General features: G+C 48.0%; 1 protein-coding gene across 7 annotated transcripts in view; it reads right to left on the bottom strand.

Moving 5' to 3' along the window:
- The window catches only part of MAGI1 (membrane associated guanylate kinase, WW and PDZ domain containing 1), a 465,776-nt gene extending 449,535 nt beyond the window's left edge, over positions 1-16,241 (bottom strand). For all 7 annotated transcript variants that reach the window (XM_040407608.1, XM_040407611.1, XM_040407609.1 and 4 more), the window contains exon 1: positions 15,589-16,241. In XM_040407608.1, coding sequence (XP_040263542.1) covers positions 15,589-15,886 — 298 coding nt within the window. In that variant the 5' untranslated portion in view covers positions 15,887-16,241. The remainder of the gene's footprint in view (positions 1-15,588) is intronic.
- Positions 16,242-17,664: the final 1,423 nt, after the last annotated feature.

The following is a 17,664-nucleotide window of genomic DNA, read 5'->3' as shown; positions in this document are numbered from 1 at the left end:
TTTTTAAAACTGTCCACTGTTCCTGCTGTGACCACGTCCTGAGAAAGTCTATTCCACAGATTCACAGTTCTTACAGTAAAGAAGCTTTGACGCTTTTGGAGACTGAACTTTTTCTTCTCCAGTCGGAGGCAGTGCCCCCTTGTCTTTTGAGGACATTTTTACATGGACCAGTTTTTCACCGTTTTTTGTACGGACCATTTATATACGTTATTCATGTCCCCCTTAGACGTCTTTTCTAAAGACTAAATAAATTTAATTCTTTTAACCTTTCTTAATACCCAAGACCCTCCATGTCCCTTATCAGTATAGTCGCTCTCCTCTGTACTTTTTCCAGCTGCAGAGAGTCCTTTCTATGGACTGGTGCCCAGAACTGAACTGCATATTCCAGACGAGGCCGAACCAACGCTTTGTAAAGTGGTAGTATTACATCCCTGCCCCACGAGTCCATGCCTCGTTTAATGCAGGACACTATCCTGGTGGCCTTAGAAGCAGCTGATTGAAATTGCATGCTGTTATTTAATCCTTCTATATAAGTGACTCTCCCAGTACATATTGTAGTGTCCCACTACGTAAGGGTGGGCACTACACAAGGGTCAATTGGGTCACGTTGTTCTCCACCTCCTGTGGAACATGGTCCTTGTATTTTATATGGCATTTTAATGTATATTGTCATTTTATTTATGTTTATCTCCTGTGTACCAGGCCTGTTAGGGGTGTAGTTCCTCATCCTAGACAGTAGAGGGAGCTAGGGAACCCCCTAGTATAAATAGCCAGGTCCAGACCAGAGAGAGGGTGTGGAGAGTGAGTGTTCAGAAGCCAAGAAGCACCTTAGCCAGAGAATAGCTGAAAAGCAGCTTCTGACATGCAATTAGATAGCCCAGGCTCCTAGCTTGCCACCAGGAGAGGAGCCTGCCTCCTGAGAAACCAAGTTCCTACAAAAGTACAGTGCAGAGCCAAGTTTGTTCCAGCCAAACAGAGAGCTGAAGGGCAGAAGTATATATTTAAAGCAAGGAGTCATATACGAGAGGAAGTTTTCCCTAACCAAGGATAAAGCCAGCAATAGGGCATACGGGCCTTGGAGAAAGACAGACAGGATCTGAGGAGAAGTGCAGCCTGATCTGTAAGTGTTTTAACCCTCTGAGTATCTTGCAAGAACATTGCCTGCAATTTGATGTAAAGCCTGCATGTCACCACCTTTTTGCATATGGAACTGACCAAAAGACTGTAAATAGTTAACCTGTTCAGTAAAAAGAAGTTTTGGTTCACTGCAACGTGTGTTCCTCACTTATTACTGCAAGAAATCGGTGTGCCACCGTTACCGGCACTGGCGTCACGAACTTTAAGGGATCTTGCCACAGGCACACTAAACCTACAACACCTAGGGCACCTCACCTACCACCTGGCCTGGTCCCTATACACAGAGAGTGCCCCAGAGGATCCATGTGCCAGCCTCTCCATCACTGCTGTACGTGGCCCAGGGTCTTCTATAAACTGTGAGTACCAAGAGCAACCCTCGTTTTGCCCATTAACCGTGACCTCACACTCGCTCACCCTGCAGGGCTGCGTACTGCACTATGATAACAGGAGATTATTTCTACCAAGATGCAGAACTTTACATTTGTCCACATTGAACCTCATTTGCCAAGTTGATGCCCAATCAATCAGAGTGTTCAAGTCAGCTTGTAGTTTATGGACATCTTCCATAGACTGCACAGTACTACACATCTTAGTGTCCTCTGCAAAAATAGAAATGGTGTCGCTGAATTGTGTGAATCTGGTTCTTTGAACTGTTCTAAATGTTTATTTCTTAAAATGACAAATAAAAAAAATAAAAAATAGATATGGTGCTATTAATCCTGTCCTCAATATTATTAATAAATACATTAAACAATAGAGGACCCAGCACTGAACCTTTGGGTCAGCACTTATAACCTGGGACCGTTCTGAATAGGAATCATTGACCACAACTCTCTGGACACGGTCCTTCAACCAGCTTTCAATCCAATTACAGACTATACTTTCCAAGCCTATAGACCTTATTTTACCTATTAAAGGGGTTGTCAGTGGTTTTAATATTGATGACCAATCCTCAGGATAGGTCATCAATATCAGATCGGCGGGGTTCCGACAGCCGGCACACGTGCCACCTCCCGTTTCTCTTCCTGTTCACCGCTGCTTTGCCATAGACAGCTACAAACAGGAAGAGACGGAAGGCGGCACAAGCACACTGCACGCGCGGTCTTCTCACACAGCTTATCGGCCCGCCGATCTGATATTGATAACCTATCCTAAGGATAGATAGGTCATCAATATTAAAACCACGGACAACCCATTCAAATGTCTATGAGGGACAGTATCAAAAGCCTTTGCAAAATCCAGAAACACTACATCCACAGCCGCCCCTCTGTCCGGGCTACTACTGACCTCACTACATCCACAGCCACCCCTCTGTCCGGGCTTCTACTCACCTCCTCATAAAAACAAGTCAGGTTAGTCTAACAACTTCTGTCCTTAGTAAACACATGCTGGTTATCAATTATATTATTTACAGTCACATACTCCTGTGTATAGTCCTTTAAGAGTCCTTCAAACATTTGTCCCACAACAGAAGTTAAACTTACTGGTCTATAATTACATGTGGAGGACCTAGATCTCTTTTTGAATATGGGCACCACATTTGCCTTGCGCCAATCACTTGACACTGTACCAGTACCTAGAGAATCTTTAAAAAAAATTATAAACAGGGGCACAGCAATGATTGAACAGAGCTCTTTGAGAACTCTTGGGTGTAGTCCATCTGGGCCCGGAGCCTTGTTCACATTTACCTTATTTAACTTAGCTTGGACCATATCTAGTTAGCCAGTTAAGTACTGTACATAAACTATTTGCAGATACCGCCTGCTAGGGGTTACCATTGTCCAAGGTAATCTGCCAAAGGAATCAGGCAGCACGTTTCACATCTTCCAGTTCGGAGCACATGCACGCTGCCCATCGAGCTTTCACGTGCAGCTAGCCATGCACTATAGGACACTAGGGTCAGCCTCAGCACCAGACAAACCTACATAGATGCCAGGGTCCAGGCAAGCTGGGTAAGTAAGCCCTGGCTAACGGTGAGGTTCTAGTTACACGAGATCCAACCCTGCCACCGCCACTTTGTTTTTTTGCCCAGGGGCCTCCACTATCCCTGATCGGGCCCTGACAACTTTGTATACTTCCCGTCCTCAGCTTGCAGTTGTTTCACACTTGATTTCTGTGTTCCCGTCCAAAGTCTAGTCTGCGAGTGCTGATATGGGATGCCCTTTTCACCTGCCGAGGGGTGTGCTTCATCCAATATCACATTCCAGCTGTAGAAATCCTTCTCATTTTCAGTTCACAGGGAGAAATCCGAGGACTTAACAAAGAGGAGTTGAATCTACAGTCATTACCTCGGAGCTCCGGGAGCCGAACCTTCTAACAAAGATAGAACCCTGAAAGGGACGGTCAGCTAAACTGACTCGGAGAAAATAATGATATCTAATGACGGTGCCAAGGACACAATTATTCTTCACACTCACCAGGGACTCTTGTTTCCTTCTCTGTCAGTAACAAATTCAATATGTTTTTTTTTTTTGTTTTTTTTTTTCATAAAATAGTTTCATGAAGTATCGGAGACCGGCACAGAGCTGCCATTGTGAGCACTACAGTCCCAGGAGAGGCCTGCAAGACGAGGAGACGTGAATTTGTTTTGAACTCCGACGAATGCAATAGTGACCACATCAAAAGACGTCGGCTACAGGCCCCGGCTGTTAAACCACAAGAACAGCTTCCAAAAACACAACCGAGTATCTGCACAGATTTATCTCGAAACTCCCCACCATAGAACAGCTTATAGAAACCTCATAGTCCAGGCTCGGGTTCCCATTTATTGGACTGTAAGAATGTCATTACTTTCGCTTGAGCCATCGGAAAATTACTTATTTCTTTCATCAAGTTTCTAGATTAAACATATTTTTAGAGCATTTTTGGTGGTTATATCTAATTTTCCATGTCACTATGGATGGATATATATAAAAAAAAAATCCTAAAATCCTGTAGTTTTCACACTGGCTTCTAAGCCTAATAAATAGGTGTCACTTCTTGGTCTCTACAGATAGCTTTTCAGTAGTCATCTCATCATCACTACAGGCAGGATTACAATGACAGATTAAATTATATATATATATATACACACACACACACACACACACGCGATGATGTTTTTACTGCCTGGCCCTGTCAAAGTGCAGAGGGGGCAGCAGTTGCAGAGAGCACAGCCTCTAGGTGTAACGGTAACGCCCCGTTTGCTCTTAGAGGCTCATTTGCATATATTAAAACATAATTTTTCTCAGTAATGCGGACACATATGAACATGGGACCAACACAGATGCCTTCAGCTGCCAAGTGCACATGTAAGGGCACTTTCACACTTGCGTTTTTCTTTTCCGGCATAGAGTTCCGTCCTAGGAGAGTAATCCGTTCAGGATGCATCAGGATGTCTTCAGTTCAGTCTGTTTGACTGATCAGGCAAAAGATAAAACTGCAGCATGCTACGGTTTTATCTCCGGCCACAAAAACTGAAGACTTGCCTGAATGCCGGATCCGGCATTTTTTTCCATAGGAATGTATTAGTGCCGGATCCGTCTGCATGCGCAGACCGAAAAAAAGGTGGAAAAAAAAAAAATGACGGATCCATTTTTCCGGATGACACCGGAAAGACGGATCCGTCATTTCAATGCATTTTTCAGGCTGATCAGTCTTACAAATGCAATCAGTTGGCATATGTTTTGCCGGATCAGTCTGCCGCAAGTGCGATAGTAGCCTTACAGGTCGGCCAGTGTCATAGGTACAAACCTGCTGACAGATGCCCTTTAATATTGTATAACAGGTTATTTAACTTCCTAACATAATTTACTCCACTTCTCACAATGTTAGACTCTTTGTTTGCTTTTCAGAGAATTTTCACAGCTGAGGGATTGCCACAATGTATTTAGTCTAGGGGCAATTCACTTTCAGATAAACAACCTGGGTCTCACACCGATACACAATAATAATAATGAAACATTGTATCGCACTGTAAAGGATTGTGTGTCCATACACATAGGAGTAAAGTCTGCAGAGCCAGAAGATTTTGGTGGGACCGGCTGACTTGGGGTCTGTCAACTATTCCCTGACAGATGATGTTGGAGGAAAGTTGAATATAAACATGCCCAATCCTTTGTTCACAAGAGACATAATCCGCTGCCAGAGGTATCTGAGAACAGCTTCTACTCATCGCTGAGAACACAGGCACGTAGGGAGGTCAGGAGGCATAGCTGTAAAAATTATACCTGCCCCCCTCAACTAAATAGACGATATATGGTTTTATAGAAAATGGGGTCCTGGGTAACAAGTAAAGTATAGTTATCCCCCCAACAACACTGGGCTCATTCCAAGTTTCCTGGTCAAAGGCAAAGGAGGGGTTAATTTTATAACCCCTGATAATTTCAAGGGGTTTTCCAGACTCCTAATATTGATGACCTATCCTCACCACATCCAATCAGTGGAGGCCAGGCTTAGGAACTAGCACTTTGAATGGAACAGGAAGCACAGCTCCGCTCACAGTGTAGTGGTCGTGGTGGGTTACTGCAACTGAGCTCCCACTGAAGTGAATGGGAGCCGAGCTGCAGTAACCCAGGACGGCCACTGCATTGTGAACGGAGCTGTGCTTCCTGGTCCATTCAAAGTGCTAGTTCCTGAGCCAGAGTCTGCAGGGAACAGCTGATCGGTGCTATGTCGGGTGTGTGCCCCCGCCCCCCCCCCCCCCCCCCCCCTGGAAGAGGTGAAGGGTTTCAAATATATTACACACCAACAAAGAGCAAAGTGACAGCATACTGCCTTAAGGCAACTGACAACTTCTATAGATCAAGGATATCCATACCTGAAACAAGATGGGGGAGGGGAGGGTCATTACATAATGGGACAGTGTCTAGCATTGCTCACCTAGAGAGGAGGAAACATCTGCATGACCGAGCCATGGCAATGGGATGGGACCTAATTCAGGGCCTTGAAAAAAACAGTACAGATATAAAGGCAATTGCCCCATCTATAAACTGACTGTACAGCATTGTGCATGTACTACAGCAGGTGATTATATAGCACTGGGCATGTACTACAGCAGGTGATTATATAGCACTGGGCATGTACTACAGCAGGTGATTATATAGGACTGTGCATGTACTACAGCAGGTGATTATATAGCACTGGGCATGCACTACAGCAGGTGATTATATAGGACTGTGCATGTACTACAGCAGGTGATTATACAGCACTGGGCATGTACTACAGCAGGTGATTATATAGCACTGGGCATGTACCACAGCAGGTGATTATATAGGACTGTGCATGTACTACAGCAGGTGATTATATAGCACTGGGCATGTACTACAGCAGGTGATTATACAGCATTGTGCATGTACTACAGCAGGTGATTATACAGGACTGGGCATGCACTACAGCAGGTGATTATATAGGACTGTGCATGTACTACAGCAGGTGATTATATAGCACTGGGCATGTACTACAGCAGGTGATTATATAGCACTGGGCATGTACTACAGCAGGTGATTATATAGGACCGGGCATGTACTACAGCAGGTGATTATATAGCACTGGGCATGCACTACAGCAGGTGATTATATAGGACTGTGCATGTACTACAGCAGGTGATTATACAGCACTGGGCATGTACCACAGCAGGTGATTATATAGCACTGGGCATGTACCACAGCAGGTGATTATATAGGACTGTGCATGTACTACAGCAGGTGATTATATAGCACTGGGCATGTACTACAGCAGGTGATTATACAGGACTGTGCATGTACTACAGCAGGTGATTATATAGGACTGTGCATGTACTACAGCAGGTGATTATATAGCACTGGGCATGTACTACAGCAGGTGATTATACAGCATTGTGCATGTACTACAGCAGGTGATTATACAGCATTGTGCATGTACTACAGCAGGTGATTATACAGCACTGTGCATGTACTACAGCAGGTGATTATACAGCACTGTGCATGTACTACAGCAGGTGATTATATAGCACTGGGCATGCACTACAGCAGGTGATTATACAGCACTGTGCATGTACTACAGCAGGTGATTATATAGGACTGTGCATGTACTACAGCAGGTGATTATATAGCACTGGGCATGTACTACAGCAGGTGATTATACAGGACTGTGCATGTACTACAGCAGGTGATTATATAGGACTGTGCATGCACTACAGCAGGTGATTATATAGCACTGGGCATGTACTACAGCAGGTGATTATATAGCACTGGGCATGTACTACAGCAGGTGATTATACAGGACTGTGCATGTACTACAGCAGGTGATTATACAGCATTGTGCATGTACTACAGCAGGTGATTATACAGCACTGTGCATGTACTACAGCAGGTGATTATATAGGACTGTGCATGTACTACAGCAGGTGATTTTATAGGACTGGGCATGTACTAGAGCAGGTGATTATATAGCACTGGGCATGCACTACAGCAGGTGATTATACAGGACTGTGCATGTACTACAGCAGGTGATTATACAGGACTGTACATGTACTACAGCAGGCGATTATATAGGACTGTGCATGCACTACAGCAGGTGATTATACAGGACTGGGCATGTACTACAGCAGGTGATTATACAGCACTGTGCATGTACTACAGCAGGTGATTATGCAGGACTGTGCATGTACTAGAGCAGGCGATTATATAGGACTGTGCATGTACTACAGCAGGTGATTATATAGGACTGGGCATGTACTACAGCAGGTGATTATACAGCACTGTGCATGTACTACAGCAGGTGATTATATAGGACTGTGCATGTACTACAGCAGGTGATTTTATAGGACTGGGCATGTACTACAGCAGGTGATTATATAGCACTGTGCATGTACTACAGCAGGTGATTATACAGCACTGTGCATGCACTACAGCAGGTGATTATACAGGACTGGGCATGTACTACAGCAGGTGATTATACAGGACTGGGCATGTACTACAGCAGGTGATTATATAGGACTGGTCATGTACTACAGCAGGTGATTATACAGCACTGGGCATGTACTACAGCAGGTGATTTTATAGGACTGGGCATGTACTACAGCAGGTGATTATACAGGACTGGGCATGTACTACAGCAGGTGATTATATAGCACTGGGCATGCACTACAGCAGGTGATTATATAGGACTGGGCATGTACTACAGCAGGTGATTATACAGCACTGGGCATGTACTACAGCAGGTGATTATATAGGACTGGGCATGTAATACAGATTGGGCATGTTACAATCCAAGGGCCCGATCCTTGCCATCAGGAGAACCCCCCATACACATTGGATAGACAGCTGGCCGGTTTGACTGACATGGATTTATTCTGCATACCCAGCTTTTGCAGGCTTTGTGACTTTTTGAAAATAAGACCCCAGATGCCCAGATAACCCCTCTGAAATGATGAGGACCTGCAGATGACCTGACAATAGCAGGACTCCTCTACCGCCTGCTAGCTGTGTGATGAATGAGGTAGGAGCGCAGATCTTTAGGTGTTCATTAGGATTGAGATAATGAGATGACACTTTGGTCGGTCTGTACCACGAGGCCAGAGTCACACAGCGCAGTTCTTGGGGTCTATAGGTTTGCGGCCAAAACCAGGAATGCCATTCATTTTATCCATTACAATACAATATGAATCCGCACACAATGTCCTCAGATCTCTGTCTGATTTTTGTTTCAGCAATTGTGAAATCTCATTCACTTTGTACCGTACTTAGTGCAATACTTAGGGAAACCCCATCGGTGATCAGGCATGCTGCCCAAAAATCCCCCTTAGGTTGCAAACAGGTATAGGGCCTATCTCCACCACAGCAGTGGATCCAACATGGTCCAATAATCAGCACTACAGAAGAGGAGTCTTACATGTGACCATTGTGATATAGTGCACGGTAGGGGTCTAGCGGTGGGTGTACTTCACCCGGTGGTTCAGCTTAGCTGAAATCCAGAAATAGTGCTGCCTCACTAAGGCTGAGCTTGCTGGAGATAGTTTTGTTTAAAGTTGTATGGGCTGGATTTCTTTGGACTGGGAGACAGGTTGGTAGTGGGAGTCTCAGTCCACACCCCTGGTCCACTACAGATATTACCTTTAGCTGAGGAGATCACAGGTAATCAAGGAGGGATAAGACAACCCTCAGTGTATGACTGGGGGGAGGAAGTGACCCTGTGTGCAAACTGGTTTTTGAGGTGAGCCAGGGAGAAGACCTCTTGCACACGACCTGTGAGCGGACCATATGTTCCAGAGCGGCATTGATTGTGCGCACGGGAGCACACAGCATCATAGATTACAAAGATGCTGTGCACGTTGGGCCGCCCGCGGGACTATGGTCCTGCACTTATAAAATCATCTGAGTGCGGGACAATAGTCCCGTGTGTGGCCCGATGTGCACAGCATCTTTGTAATCTATGATGCTGTGCGCTCAATCAATGCCGCTCCGGGACATATGGTCCGCATGTCTCGGAGGGCATATGGTCGTGTGCAATGGCCCTTAGCTAGAGCCCAGAGGGGCAGGCGTTTACTTTGGTTTATGTGTGTGATGGTGCTGAAGTGCCAGAATAAAGCACCATTTGGACTTGAACCCCGTTGTCGGAGGAGAAATCTGTGATTGCGACCCCCCCTGTGATAGAGCGATCCCTTACACCAGTGTTCCCCCAACTCCAGTCCTCAGGGCCCACCTGCCGGTCACGATTTGAGAATATCCCACAGAATGAATACCTAGAATAAGTCCTGATACATGGACACTAATTATATCAACTCCCAGATAGCAAGGATAACTTGCCACAAACTTGCGGAAGGGTTAAATTGTAAGTCTTGCTGCACACATTCTAGTTGACACTTTTTCAACTTGCAGCAAATTTGCTTGGCAGGTCTCTAGTAAGAGCATAATAACTTAAAGGGTTTCTATCACTTCGTTTCACCTATTTAGCTTTCAGACACTAGCGATCCGCTAGTGTCTGCTCTATCTAACCATCCTAATATAAGAGCTTATTGTCCTGCCGTTTAGCTAAAAAAATAACTTATATAGATATGCAAATGAGCCTCTAGGTGCTATGGGGGCGTGATTAGCACCTAGAGGCTCTGTCTACCTTAACAAACTGCCGCCGCCCAGCGCGTCCCTCCAGCCCGCCCATCTCCTCCGGAATGCGATGCTCCTCGTATTCGGTGCATGCGCAGTGAATGTCTGATCGCTTCCCTGCTCAGACATCTCCACTGCGCCTGCGCCGATGACGTCATAGTGCTCCGAGGAACAGGCGCAGTGGAGATGTCTGAGCAGGGAAGCGATCAGACATTCACTGCGCATGCACCGAATACGAGGAGCATCGCATTCCGGAGGAGATGGGCGGGCTGGAGGGACGCGCTGGGCGGCGGCAGTTTGTTAAGGTAGACGGAGCCTCTAGGTGCTAATCACGCCCCCATAGCACCTAGAGGCTCATTTGCATATCTATATAAGTTATTTTTTTAGCTAAACGGCTGCCCAATAAACAGTTATATTAGGATGGTTAGATAAAGCAGACACTAGCGGATCGCTAGTGTCTGAAAGCTAAATAGGTGAAACGAAGTGATAGAAACCCTTTAACGAGAACTTGCAGCAAGTTTGCAACATACTTGGCAAGTCTGCAATAGCTTAGCAAGTCATTTTCAAAATTGCAGCACAATTACTTGTTATCTGGGCCTACCTTACACCATATAGTTCCAGACATAGGCTGGTTTCACACACCGGTAATACAGCAGCATTATAGGGTCTATACACAGATTATAAATATAAATGTATACTTGTTTATAAATACATACACTCTGTCTAATTCATATCTATTATCTGTCTCATATCTATCTGTCTATCTAATTCATATCTAGTGAAAAAGTATCCTGTAAAAATGTCTCATTTGATCAGCATTTTTTGTGGAATTACTTGAGGCTTTTTTGCCCATATCATATAGGTCATCAATATCTGATCGGTCTGCCTCCCCAAACCCCCACCGATCAGCTGTTTGAAGGGCCCGTGGCATTCCAGTGAGGCCTGTGTCCTCTTCCTAGGCCGGTCACATGAACAAGGCACCACTCAGTCCCATTTAAGTGAATGGGCCTGCTGCAATACCAAGCACAGCCACTAAACAGTGTACGGCGCTGTGCTTGGTAAGTTGCGAGCAGGCAGCGGCTTCTTCAAACAGATGATCAGTGGGGGTGCCGGGTATATCAAACACCCCCCTGACCAAATACTGAGGATATCGGACACCCGGAAAACCTAAGGCCCCATGCACACGGCCGTTGCTGTATTGCGGCCCGCATACGGCGGGTACGCAATACAGGGGCACCGGCCGTATGCACCCCGCATCACGGATGGGGACCCATTCACTGGACCATGTTCTATTTTTTTACGGTGTGGACGGATCACGGACCCATTCAAGCTGAATGGGTCTCGATCCGTCCCGGCCGCCGCAAACCAAAAATTATATAGGAAGGAAGACTTATCCTGTCATCTCAGATGGGGCTGTAGTGTCATGAATCAAGAGAAGATAGCTAGAGAAACAATGCAACCCAGCAGTACAGAGTATTTTAGGAGGTTAGTGACCTTGTGGGAGGCAGAGTCTTATCCGTCCATGTATTGTATATAGTAAGAAAAGAAAAGCATTGGTGAAGAAATGGGGGCGATGTCAAATGATCCAAAGTCCATGTGTAACGCCCCAGAGTGCCGTTACCACCTCTGCGCCTTGCTACTGTCTCCTATGGTTAACCTCATGTCATCATATGTATTTATTGCAGGACCATCACACTGTGCATATCTATTTTATTGAAACTGTTTGCGTTCAAGTGTAATATGCCTGGTTCACCAGCAGGTGGCAGCATAAACGGCAGAGCAATTTTACCTAGAATGGAACCCTTCTTTCCATTCTAACCCCCCTCTGTGGTGTGATGGGTGTTTCCCCACTTGCTGCAGGGAGGGAGGAGTCCTAATTTAGAGTCAGTTCAGCTTACCCCCTGCTAGGGGAAGGAAGCAGGAGCCCGTTGGACGAGCCCTGTATGGGCCAGCCGGAGCACCTTCAGCTCTGCAGGACACAGAGGCCAAAGCCTTAAGCCTCAGAGACCAGGAGTAAAGTTTCCCTGGATAAAGTTAGAGACAGACCAGATTATAAAGTGAGGTGCAGCATAAAGAAGAAGCTGAGTTCCGTAGCCAGCCTGTTAGCACAGAAGAGCCATGGAGCGCCAGACGTAGCAGAGAGGAGTTTGCCTGCCACCGTTAAAGCTAAAGCCTGCTGGAAACCAAGACAAAGCCTGTAATCGTTTGAGAAAAGTTTATTCAAGTAAAGCTGTTGTCAACCTCATCACAAGGTCTGGACTCAATTTATTTCTTCATCCCCTAATACTACTACCCCCCTTTTTCTGCGCTTCCGGACGGCCACGCCTGGGGTTCCAGTGTATCCAGGTAGGAGCACTGTGACACATGCAACACCATTTAGGGACATTTAGGCCACCCTACACCACTCTGGCATTCCTACACCTGGGTACCATCAAATATAACAACATCACTAAAAGGGGCCCTGTGCCCTTGTTGCTTCACTGCAACTGGCGTCACGACTAATATGTACTTTCAGAAACCCCCAGTAGTGCGGCCGAACCATGTGTGCAAGAAAACAGATTGTGCACCTCCTAAAGCCCGTAACGCGTCATTATCGCCAGCGCCGGATCCTGTCGCAGGGCGGTATTTGTTTAAGGCACAAAGTGTTTCAATGTAACAATGCACACAGAATAAGTGCAAGCTCTTGGAACCAGTTTTTCTGTGCCGTCTCTCCTTGGCTTCACAGAATGGTCAGTGTCGTGACAGCACGAAGTGACGGAGACTAATTTACTGGCGGTGACATATCATCGTGAATGGCCCCGGGGCTGACAGTCCATGGTGTGTGACTCATGTGCTAGGGGTGGATGTTACAGGTGAGCTCCATCTGAAATGCGCAGGGAGCAAATATTGACATATAAAACTTCTAGGTAAGAGATCACGTGTCGCAGTGTTAAAGTCCTGCAGCCGGCCCTGGGCATTGGGGTGGGTCGTGTGCGGAAGAACCCTGTAAATAATAGCGCCCCCTAGAGGCAAGACAGTACATGACAAAGCAGAAAGACAAAAAGCATACCCAACCATCAGCTCTTTCGGCGTCCATATGTCCATTCTGCAAAAAGATAGAACATCTCCTGTGCTTGGCCGCAAAATGCGGACCGCAGACCCATTGAAATCCACGGATCCGCAAAAGATACGGATGCAAGATGTACGGCTGCTGTTGCAAAACTACAACTCCCTCCATGCACTGCTGTAGGCTGATAGCTGTAGGCTGTCCGGGCCTGCTGGGAGTTGTAGTTTTGCAACAGCTGGAGGGCCGCAGGTTGGGCATCCCCAGCTTACAGCTACTAGGGCATGCTGGGAGTTGTAGTTTTGCAACAGCTGGAGGGCCGCAGGTTGGGCATCCCCGGCTTACAGCTACTAGGGCATGCTCGGAGTTGTAGTTTTGCAACAGCTGGAGGGACGCAGGTTGAGCGTCTCGGATGTACAGCATCCGTATCTTGTGGACCCGCAATCTGCAGACCACAAAATACATTTAGTCGAGTCTATGAGGCCCAAGTAGATAGATCGTTCAGGGCTCTCAGAAAGCAGAGTACAAATCTTTTCGTCACCCAACTTTCCAAGAAGCAGATAAAACTGTGAAACCGATGAGCCACGTTTTTGTTTTTTTTCCAATTAAAGGGACACATTCCTTTAATATAATATCCGTACGAGGAGTCGCAGCCGTCTCATCACCCATCTTGCTGATGCTGCCACTTGCTCAGGTCCTCGTCACATCTCACCTGTAAGTGTTATCTGCTCAGCAATGCGAGGAACGTGCGGCGGGAAAGATATTTTTATCGCAGAACAACAACAACAACTATGATCCACCGGCAGGAAAGACAATGGAAGCCACGGATTTACACCGGCATCAAGAATCCCAAACCCTCCAGTAAAGTATCATCAGAGCAGAAGACAATGACAGCGTGTGCGCTGTAAACTATGTGTACCACAGACACATGACTACACAACATCAATATATGTAGCAGAGCTGGGTTTGTTATTTAAAGGGGAAGTCCTCTTTGAACAACCCTCTTGATATAGTTATTAGCGGGGTTCCCTGGTAAGGATTGTCCTCTATGGCCATGCTCGCTTGGATGCCTACTGATTTTTAGTAGGTATCCTGCAGACATAGGGTGGCTCTCCCTGACATGACGGCTGATTGTGGGGCACTGCTTAATAGCACACAGATCGATTCATCTTTACAGGTCCAAAAAAAAAAAAAAAAACGGACCCTTTCAATTCTATGGGTTCACAAAAAAATAAACTAAAGTAGCTGGGTCATAAAAAAACATTCCATTGGTTCCACGGACACCCAGCTTTCCCATTTAAACGCCATGCTGGCCTTAGCAGGGATACACACCGCGCCACTTTTTCAATTATAGGGACACAGGGTTGTCACATGCGCGCTGTCCGTATCCATATGCGTCCATTCCGCAAACTATAGAACCTGTCCGACTACGGATCTGCGGACGAGGACAGACATGTCTAGCGACGGCAGTGATAAAAAAAAAAATGGCGAACGCACGACGACAGTATCGCTATTTTGAAGATCCGTGATTGGTGGAGCGAAATACGGACACGTTTGTGGGCATGGGGCCTTTTTCTCGCTGACTTAGGGCTAAATGCACACGACCCTGTGTATCTCGCCGTCTGCAAAACACGGATCCGTGAAAAAAAAAATGGAACGGAACAGCCGGCCCCTAATAGAACAGTCCTATCCTTGTCCGTGATGAGGACAATAATAGGACGCGTTCTATTTTTTGGTGGAAATGGAACGCGCACGGGGTATCTTCCATTTTTTTTTTTTTGCGGACACATTGAAATGAATCGTTCGCAAAACATAAAAATACAAAAATGGAACGGACACGGAAAGAAGCCCTTAGGGCTCATGCACACACATATTTTGTTTCCGTGTCTGTTCCGTTTTTTGTAGCCCGTATGCGGAACCATTCACTTCATTGGGCCCGCAAAAAAAAAAAACGGAAATTACTCTGCGTGCCTTCCGTTTTTCCGTATTTCCTTTCAGCAAAAGAACGGAACATGTCCTATTGTTGTCCGAATTCCGGACTGGTTCTATTAGGGGCCAGCTGTTCCTTTCTGCAATATACGGAATGCACACGGACGACATCCGTATTTTTTGCGCATCGCCGCATGGCCCCTTAGAGGACTTTTAGAACATAACTACAGACAAGAAATGCTTTCAAAATGTAGGTTGTGGCGGACCACTACTCTCCCAATGACAGCACATTTAGCCTGCACCCCTATTCTCCCAATGGGTGGAGGTCCCAGTACTCCCCTCCCCCCTTCTTTAAGGGACTATCCCTTTAAATGACAAACTCAGCTCTGCTACTCTTAACCCTTCGCAGTCACCTACCTTGCCTGACAGCTGTGATGGGGACGGGCTCCCCGCAGCTCCTCACCAGCTCCAGCAGGTCGTAGCGGGGCAGTCCTGACACCGGGACCCCGGCCACCTCCAGCAGCAGCTCCCCCCCCTGCAGATCCCCGGAGCAGGAGGTGAGGGGGTCCTCCACCTCCCCCAGGTAGAGGAACTCTCCATACTCGGCGCCCCCCAGCAGCGGCGGCAGCAGCAGCGCCCCCCCGGAGCCGCGGCTCGCCGAGCACTGGTGCACCCGGCCCGTCCAGTGGTTCTTCTTCTGGATCACTTTGGCCATAGAGCTCAGCCGGAGATTATAGGGTTAGAGAACGCATAGAGAGCACAAGTGTCCCAGGTGACAGATCACATCTCAGCTCATCGCTGCCGCTGCGACTTTTGTAGCCAGAATCCGCGCCGCAACTTTTTGTATCCAGACCTCGGCGGTAACTTTGTGTCCAGAGGCTCCGGGGGAAGGGGGGCTCCTTATCCAGCGATGCCCCTCCACCTCACCGCCATCCTGTTACTCCCGGCGTGCACTAAACTTTCCCAGACCCAGCAGAGAGGAGGCGGCTCGCGCTGCTATTCCCTCACTTCTCGGCTGCGGCTCCTTTAAAGGGCTACAAAGGTTCATTCCATCCTGTCCTAATGATCCGCGCACGGCAGTGGGGACTGGGGCGCATGCGCGCTGCCTCTCCCCGCTCCCTCCCATTCACACACGCACAGTGTACACACAGCAGCACCCTGCCCCCCCCCCCCCCCCCCCAGTGCACACAGCCACGGGGTCCCATCATGGACAGGGGGTGATAGGGGGTCACTGATTGGGGGGGTGATAGGGGGTCACTGATTGGGGGGGGGGGGTGATAGGGGGTCACTGATTGGGGGGGTGATAGGGGGTCACTGATTGGGGGGGTGATAGGGGGTCACTGATTGGGGGGTGATAGGGGGTCACTGATTAGGGGGGGTGATAGGGGGTCACTGGGGGGGTGATAAGGGGTCACTGATTGGGGGGGGTGATAGGGGGTCACTGATTGGGGGGGTGATAGGGGGTCACTGATTGGGGGGGTGATAGGGGGTCACTGATTGGGGGGGTGATAGGGGGTCACTGATTAGGGGGTCACTGATTGGGGGGGTGATAGGGGGTCACTGATTGGGGGGGTGATAGGGGGTCACTGATTGGGGGGGTGATAGGGGGTCACTGATTGAGGGGGGGTGATAGGGGGTCACTGATTAGGGGGTCACTGATTGGGGGGGTGATAGGGGGTCACTGATTGGGGGGGTGATAGGGGGTCACTGATTGGGGGGTGGTGATAGGGGGTCACTGATTGGGGGGGTGATAGGGGGTCACTGATTGGGGGGGTGATAGGGGGTCACTGATTGGGGGGGTGATAGGGGGTCACTGATTGGGGGGGTGATAGGGGGTCACTGATTGGGGGGGTGATAGGGGGTCACTGATTGGGGGGGTGATAGGGGGTCACTGATTGGGGGGGTGATAGGGGGTCACTGATTAGGGGGTCACTGATTGGGGGGGTGATAGGGGGTCACTGATTGGGGGGGTGATAGGGGGTCACTGATTGGGGGGGGTGATAGGGGGTCACTGATTGAGGGGGGGTGATAGGGGGTCACTGATTAGGGGGTCACTGATTGGGGGGGTGATAGGGGGTCACTGATTGGGGGGGTGATAGGGGGTCACTGATTGGGGGGTGGTGATAGGGGGTCACTGATTGGGGGGGTGATAGGGGGTCACTGATTGGGGGGGTGATAGGGGGTCACTGATTGGGGGGGTGATAGGGGGTCACTGATTGAGGGGGGGTGATAGGGGGTCACTGATTAGGGGGTCACTGATTGGGGGGGTGATAGGGGGTCACTGATTAGGGGGGGTGATAGGGGGTCACTGATTGGGGGGGTGATAGGGGGTCACTGATTGGGGGGTGGTGATAGGGGGTCACTGATTGGGGGGGTGATAGGGGGTCACTGATTGGGGGGGTGATAGGGGGTCACTGATTGGGGGGGTGATAGGGGGTCACTGATTGGGGGGGTGATAGGGGGTCAGAGCTGAAAATAATCACCTCCTGGATA

Source organism: Bufo bufo, chromosome 9 (genome assembly GCF_905171765.1).
Source record: "Bufo bufo chromosome 9, aBufBuf1.1, whole genome shotgun sequence".
Classification (NCBI taxonomy): Eukaryota; Metazoa; Chordata; class Amphibia; order Anura; family Bufonidae; genus Bufo; species Bufo bufo.
The sequence above is the reverse complement of the archived record's forward strand: the minus strand, read 5'-3'. Positions and strand labels throughout refer to the sequence as shown.